This window comes from Salvelinus fontinalis, chromosome 7 (assembly GCF_029448725.1).
Source record: "Salvelinus fontinalis isolate EN_2023a chromosome 7, ASM2944872v1, whole genome shotgun sequence".
NCBI lineage: Eukaryota > Metazoa > Chordata > Actinopteri > Salmoniformes > Salmonidae > Salvelinus > Salvelinus fontinalis.
Genome location: NC_074671.1, coordinates 2,251,952 through 2,260,347, shown reverse-complemented (window position 1 = coordinate 2,260,347; position 8,396 = coordinate 2,251,952). Strand labels below are relative to the sequence as shown.

The following is an 8,396-nucleotide window of genomic DNA, read 5'->3' as shown; positions in this document are numbered from 1 at the left end:
GAGAGATAGAGAGAGAGACACAGAGAGGGAGACAGAGAGGGAGACACAGAGAGAGAGAGAGAGAGAGAGAGAGAGACAGAGAGAGAGAGTGAGACACAGAGAGAGAGAAAGAGAAAGAGAGACAGAGAGTGAGACACAGAGAGAGAGACACAGACAGAGAGAGAGAGAGAGATAGAGAGAGAGAGTGAGACACAGAGAGAGAGAAAGAGAAAGAGAGACAGAGAGAGTGAGACACAGAGAGTGAGACACAGAGAGAGAGAGACACAGATAGAGAGAGAGATAGAGAGTGAGACACAGACAGAGAGAGAGAGACAGATAGAGAGAGACAGGGAGAGAGAGAGACAAGGAGAGAGAAAGAGAGACAAGGAGAGAGAAAGAGAGAGAAAGAGACAGAAAGAGAGCGAGAGACAGATAGAGAGAAAGACAGCGAGAGACAGACAGAGAGCGAGAGAGAGAAAAGGAGAGAGAGAGAGATAGATAGAGAGAGAGAGAGAGAGAGAGAGAGAGAGAGAGAGAGAGAGAGAGAGAGAGAGAGATAGAGAGAGAGAGAGAGAGAGAGAGAGAGAGAGAGAGAGAGAGAGAGAGAGAGAGAGAGAGAGAGAGAGAGAGAGAGAGAGAGAGTCCAGGCTCTATTTGATGGGTGAGTTCAGTATCTCCTGGTAGTCCTGCCGTACAGCCCGGCTGACCCTGTACAGCTTCACTCCCGTTAGAGTAAACACACTGGCCATGATGACCAGCCCCCCGATGACGTCGTAGACGGAGGGGACCATGCGCAGCACCATGAGCTGAAGCAACATGGCCACCACTATCTCCAGGTGCTGCACCGTGCTCACCAGGGCGGCGTGGAACTTGTTGAGGGCGTAGTAGACCCCCAGGAACGCCACGGTGGAACAGATACAGATCCCCGTGAGGTAGCCCCACGTCTCCCCATCCAGGGGAATGATCGGCTCCTGCATAACGAACATGGTGGAGGCGCCCCACACCGTGCCCGTCCAGCCGAACGTGAACAGGGCTGTCCACATGCTGACGCGCTCCTTGATGGCCCGGTAGACGATCATGGACAGGGCTCCGGTGAGGCCGGCCATCACCGTCATGGTGTAGCCGAACGCCTCCTTCCAGAAGGTGAGGCGGGACTTGTCCTCGTCGGCCACGTTGGGGATCATGACGAGACACAGGCCGAACACGCTGCCCACCACCGTCACTACGTCCGTGTAGCCCAGCCTCTCATCTAACAACAGGAAGGCCATCACGCCGCTGAACACCGTGGTGGTTGCGCGCCACATGATGGTGCCGTTGCTAGGCGGCACGATGGCGAAGGCGGTGTAGGCGCAGGTGATGGAGATGACGTTGCAGACACCATAGAAGAAGAGCCGGAGGCGGTACCCCTTGGGTCCGAAGGGTTCCTCCTGGTTATAAAACACCACTGTGATGGACAGAACCTGGATCACAGACCGGATGAAGATCAGCTCCAGGGACGGCACTTTGGAGCGGTCCGCCGCCAGCCGTGTGATCAGAGCCACGCAGCCGTGAGCCACCGCTGCCCCGAACAACGCCATCCAGGTGACCCGGGACGCCAGGACGTTGGCCTCGCCGAAGCTAGCCAGCTGCCCCCCGACACCCTTGTCCCGGCTCTGGGGCTCCACACCTCCACCTACTGGCCCCTTCCCGCCTAGCGGCCTGGGGGTATCTATGGTGCCAAAGAAAGTCATCCTACTACTGTCCGTCACCAGTCTCTTAGCAGGGCTGGCCTCTGCAAACGAACCAAAGTCCTCAAAGGACGGAGCATCGTCGTAACCCTCGTCTCCAGGCTGGGGGAAGTGGGTGGCGTATTTCACTGTGACCGAATTGGGGTGAATCTTTACCCGCTTCTTAGATCCTCCATACGGCTTCTGGCCCCCAGATACATCCATGTTCCTTCAGCAGATCAGAGCTGGAGAAGGACAGAGGTCAGAGTTCAACATGATTACATTACTAACTGGTGGTAATATACTGGTGGTAATATACTGGTAGTAATATACTGACTGGTGGTAATATACTGGTAGTAATATACTGACTGGTAGTAATATACTGACTGGTAGTAATATACTGACTGGTGGTAATATACTGACTGGTGGTAATATACTGACTGGTAGTAATATACTGACTGGTATTAATATACTGACTGGTAGTAATATACTGACTGGTAGTAATATACTGACTGGTAGTAATATACTGACTGATAGTAATATACTGACTGGTAGTAATATACTGGTAGTAATATACTGACTGGTAGTAATATACTGACTGGTGGTAATATACTGGTACTAATATACTGACTGGTAGTAATATACTGACTGGTGGTAATATACTGACTGGTGGTAATATACTGACTGGTGGTAATATACTGACTGGTAGTAATATACTGACTGGTAGTAATATACTGACTGGTAGTAATATACTGGTAGTAATATACTGACTGGTAGTAATATACTGACTGGTAGTAATATACTGACTGGTAGTAATATACTGACTGGTAGTAATATACTGGTAGTAATATACTGACTGGTAGTAATATACTGACTGGTAGTAATATACTGGTAGTAATATACTGACTGGTAGTAATATACTGACTGGTAGTAATATACTGGTAGTAATATACTGACTGGTAGTAATATACTGACTGGTGGTAATATACTGGTAGTAATATACTGACTGGTAGTAATATACTGACTGGTGGTAATATACTGACTGGTGGTAATATACTGGTAGTAATATACTGACTGGTAGTAATATACTGACTGGTGGTAATATACTGACTGGTAGTAATATACTGACTGGTGGTAATATACTGACTGGTGGTAATATACTGGTAGTAATATACTGACTGATAGTAATATACTGACTGGTAGTAATATACTGACTGGTAGTAATATACTGACTGGTGGTAATATACTGACTGGTAGTAATATACTAACTGGTAGTAATATACTGACTGGTAGTAATATACTGGTAGTAAAATACTGACTGGTGGTAATATACTGACTGGTGGTAATATACTGGTGGTAATATACTGACTGGTAGTAATATACTGACTGGTGGTAATATACTGGTAGTAATATACTGACTGATAGTAATATACTAACTGGTGGTAATATACTGGTACTAATATACTGACTGGTAGTAATATACTGACTGGTGGTAATATACTGACTGGTGGTAATATACTGACTGGTAGTAATATACTGACTGGTGGTAATATACTGACTGGCAGTAATATACTGACTGGTGGTAATATACTGACTGGTAGTAATATACTGACTGGTAGTAATATACTGACTGGTAGTAATATACTGACTGGTAGTAATATACTGGTAGTAAAATACTGACTGGTGGTAATATACTGACTGGTGGTAATATACTGGTGGTAATATACTGACTGGTAGTAATATACTGACTGGTGGTAATATACTGACTGGTGGTAATATACTGACTGGTAGTAATATACTGACTGGTGGTAATATACTGACTGGCAGTAATATACTGACTGGTGGTAATATACTGACTGGTAGTAATATACTGACTGGTAGTAATATACTGACTGGTAGTAATATACTGACTGGTGGTAATATACTGACTGGTGGTAATATACTGACTGGTGGTAATATACTGACTGGTAGTAATATACTGACTGGTGGTAATATACTGGTAGTAATATACTGACTGGTGGTAATATACTGACTGGTGGTAATATACTGACTGGTAGTAATATACTGACTGGTGGTAATATACTGACTGGTGGTAATATACTGACTGGTAGTAATATACTGGTAGTAATATACTGACTGGTAGTAATATACTGGTAGTAATATACTGACTGATAGTAATATACTGAATGGTAGTAATATACTGACTGGTAGTAATATACTGACTGGTGGTAATATACTGACTGGTAGTAATATACTGACTGGTGGTAATATACTGGTAGTAATATACTGACTGGTGGTAATATACTGACTGGTAGTAATATACTGACTGGTGGTAATATACTGACTGGTGGTAATATACTGACTGGTAGTAATATACTGGTGGTAATATACTGACTGGTAGTAATATACTGGTAGTAATATACTGACTGATAGTAATATACTGACTGGTAGTAATATACTGACTGGTAGTAATATACTGACTGGTGGTAATATACTGACTGGTGGTAATATACTGACTGGTGGTAATATACTGACTGGTAGTAATATACTGGTAGTAATATACTGACTGGTAGTAATATACTGGTAGTAATATACTGACTGGTAGTAATATACTGACTGGTAGTAATATACTGACTGGTGGTAATATACTGGTAGTAAAATACTGACTGGTGGTAATATACTGACTGGTGGTAATATACTGGTGGTAATATACTGACTGGTAGTAATATACTGACTGGTGGTAATATACTGACTGGTAGTAATATACTGGTGGTAATATACTGACTGGTAGTAATATACTGGTAGTAATATACTGACTGATAGTAATATACTGACTGGTAGTAATATACTGACTGGTAGTAATATACTGACTGGTGGTAATATACTGACTGGTGGTAATATACTGACTGGTGGTAATATACTGACTGGTAGTAATATACTGGTAGTAATATACTGACTGGTAGTAATATACTGGTAGTAATATACTGACTGGTAGTAATATACTGACTGGTATTAATATACTGACTGGTGGTAATATACTGACTGGTAGTAATATACTGATAGTAATATACTGACTGGTAGTAATATACTGACTGGTATTAATATACTGACTGGTAGTAATATACTGGTAGTAATATACTGACTGGTAGTAATATACTGACTGGTAGTAATATACTGATAGTAATATACTGACTGGTAGTAATATACTGACTGGTATTAATATACTGACTGGTGGTAATATACTGACTGGTGGTAATATACTGACTGGTTGTAATATACTGACTGGTAGTAATATACTGACTGGTAGTAATATACTGACTGGTAGTAATATACTGACTGGTAGTAATATACTGACTGGTAGTAATATACTGGTAGTAATATGCTGACTGGTAGTAATATACTGACTGGTGGTAATATACTGACTGGTGGTAATATACTGACTGGTGGTAATATACTGACTGGTATTAATATACTGACTGGTAGTAATATACTGACTGGTGGTAATATACTGGTAGTAATATACTGACTGGTAGTAATATACTGACTGGTAGTAATATACTGACTGGTAGTAATATACTTACTGGTAGTAATATACTGACTGGTAGTATTATACTGGTAGTAATATGCTGACTGGTAGTAATATACTGACTGGTGGTAATATACTGGTACTAATATACTGACTGGTAGTAATATACTGACTGGTGGTAATATACTGGTAGTAATATACTGACTGGTAGTAATATACTGACTGGTAGTAATATACTGACTGGTGGTAATATACTGACTGGTAGTAATATACTGACTGGTAGTAATATACTGACTGGTGGTAATATACTGACTGGTAGTAATATACTGACTGGTAGTAATATACTGACTGGTGGTAATATACTGACTGGTGGTAATATACTGACTGGTGGTAATATACTGACTGGTAGTAATATACTGGTAGTAATATACTGACTGGTAGTAATATACTGACTGGTAGTAATATACTGACTGGTAGTAATATACTGACTGGTAGTAATATACTGACTGGTAGTAATATACTGGTAGTAATATACTGACTGGTAGTAATATACTGACTGGTAGTAATATACTGGTAGTAATATACTGACTGGTAGTAATATACTGACTGGTAGTAATATACTGGTAGTAATATACTGACTGGTAGTAATATACTGACTGGTAGTAATATACTGACTGGTGGTAATATACTGACTGCTAGTAATATACTGACTGGTAGTAATATACTGACTGGTAGTAATATACTGACTGGTGGTAATATACTGACTGGTAGTAATATACTGACTGGTGGTAATATACTGACTGGTAGTAATATACTGACTGGTAGTAATATACTGACTGGTAGTAATATACTGACTGGTAGTAATATACTGACTGGTAGTAATATACTGACTGGTGGTAATATACTGGTGGTAATATACTGACTGGTGGTAATATACTGACTGGTAGTAATATACTGACTGGTGGTAATATACTGACTGGTAGTAATATACTGACTGGTAGTAAAATACTGACTGGTGGTAATATACTGACTGGTAGTAATATACTGACTTGTAGTAATATACTGGTAGTAATATACTGACTGATAGTAATATTCTGACTGGTAGTAATATACTGACTGGTAGTAATATACTGACTGGTGGTAATATACTGACTGGTGGTAATATACTGACTGGTAGTAATATGGTGACTGGTAGTAATATACTGGTAGTAATATACTGACTGGTAGTAATATACTGACTGGTATTAATATACTGACTGGTAGTAATATACTGACTGGTAGTAATATACTGACTGGTGGTAATATACTGACTGGTGGTAATATACTGGTGGTAATATACTGGTATTAATATAGTGACTGGTAGTAATATACTGACTGGTGGTAATATACTGACTGGCAGTAATATACTGACTGGTAGTAATATACTGGTAGTAATATACTGGTAGTAATATACTGACTGGTAGTAATATACTGACTGGTTGTAATATACTGACTGGTAGTAATATACTGACTGGTAGTAATATACTGACTGGTAGTAATATACTGACTGGTATTAATATACTGACTGGTAGTAATATACTGGTAGTAATATACTGGTAGTAATATACTGACTGGTAGTAATATACTGACTGGTTGTAATATACTGACTGGTAGTAATATACTGACTGGTAGTAATATACTGACTGGTAGTAATATACTGACTGGTAGTAATATACTGACTGGTGGTAATATACTGACTGGTAGTAATATACTGACTGGTAGTAATATACTGACTGGTAGTAATATACTGACCTGTGGTAATATACTGACTGGTGGTAATATACTGACTGGTGGTAATATACTGACTGGTAGTAATATACTGGTATTAATATACTGACTGGTAGTAATATACTGACTGGTAGTAATATACTGACTGGTAGTAATATACTGACTGGTAGTAATATACTGGTAGTAATATACTGACTGGTAGTAATATACTGACTGGTAGTAATATACTGACTGGTAGTAATATACTGGTAGTAATATACTGACTGGTAGTAATATACTGACTGGTAGTAATATACTGGTAGTAATATACTGACTGGTAGTAATACACTGACTGGTAGTAATATACTGACTGGTGGTAATATACTGACTGCTAGTAATATACTGACTGGTAGTAATATACTGACTGGTAGTAATATACTGACTGGTGGTAATATACTGACTGGTAGTAATATACTGACTGGTGGTAATATACTGACTGGTAGTAATATACTGACTGGTAGTAATATACTGACTGGTAGTAATATACTGACTGGTAGTAATATACTGACTGGTAGTAATATACTGACTGGTGGTAATATACTGGTGGTAATATACTGACTGGTGGTAATATACTGACTGGTAGTAATATACTGACTGGTGGTAATATACTGACTGGTAGTAATATACTGACTGGTAGTAAAATACTGACTGGTGGTAATATACTGACTGGTAGTAATATACTGACTTGTAGTAATATACTGGTAGTAATATACTGACTGATAGTAATATTCTGACTGGTAGTAATATACTGACTGGTAGTAATATACTGACTGGTGGTAATATACTGACTGGTGGTAATATACTGACTGGTAGTAATATGGTGACTGGTAGTAATATACTGGTAGTAATATACTGACTGGTAGTAATATACTGACTGGTATTAATATACTGACTGGTAGTAATATACTGACTGGTAGTAATATACTGACTGGTGGTAATATACTGACTGGTGGTAATATACTGGTGGTAATATACTGGTATTAATATAGTGACTGGTAGTAATATACTGACTGGTGGTAATATACTGACTGGCAGTAATATACTGACTGGTAGTAATATACTGGTAGTAATATACTGGTAGTAATATACTGACTGGTAGTAATATACTGACTGGTTGTAATATACTGACTGGTAGTAATATACTGACTGGTAGTAATATACTGACTGGTAGTAATATACTGACTGGTATTAATATACTGACTGGTAGTAATATACTGGTAGTAATATACTGGTAGTAATATACTGACTGGTAGTAATATACTGACTGGTTGTAATATACTGACTGGTAGTAATATACTGACTGGTAGTAATATACTGACTGGTAGTAATATACTGACTGGTAGTAATATACTGACTGGTGGTAATATACTGACTGGTAG

General features: G+C 39.2%; 1 protein-coding gene across 2 annotated transcripts in view; it reads right to left on the bottom strand.

The window, feature by feature from the left end:
- Positions 1-543: 543 nt before the first annotated feature.
- LOC129858926 (solute carrier family 35 member G2-like) overlaps positions 544-8,396 on the bottom strand; it is a 78,945-nt gene continuing 71,092 nt past the window's right edge. For both annotated transcript variants that reach the window (XM_055928166.1, XM_055928165.1), the window contains exon 2: positions 544-1,930. In XM_055928166.1, the coding sequence (XP_055784141.1) occupies positions 630-1,910 (1,281 nt within the window). In that variant the 5' untranslated portion in view covers positions 1,911-1,930 and the 3' untranslated portion in view covers positions 544-629. The remainder of the gene's footprint in view (positions 1,931-8,396) is intronic.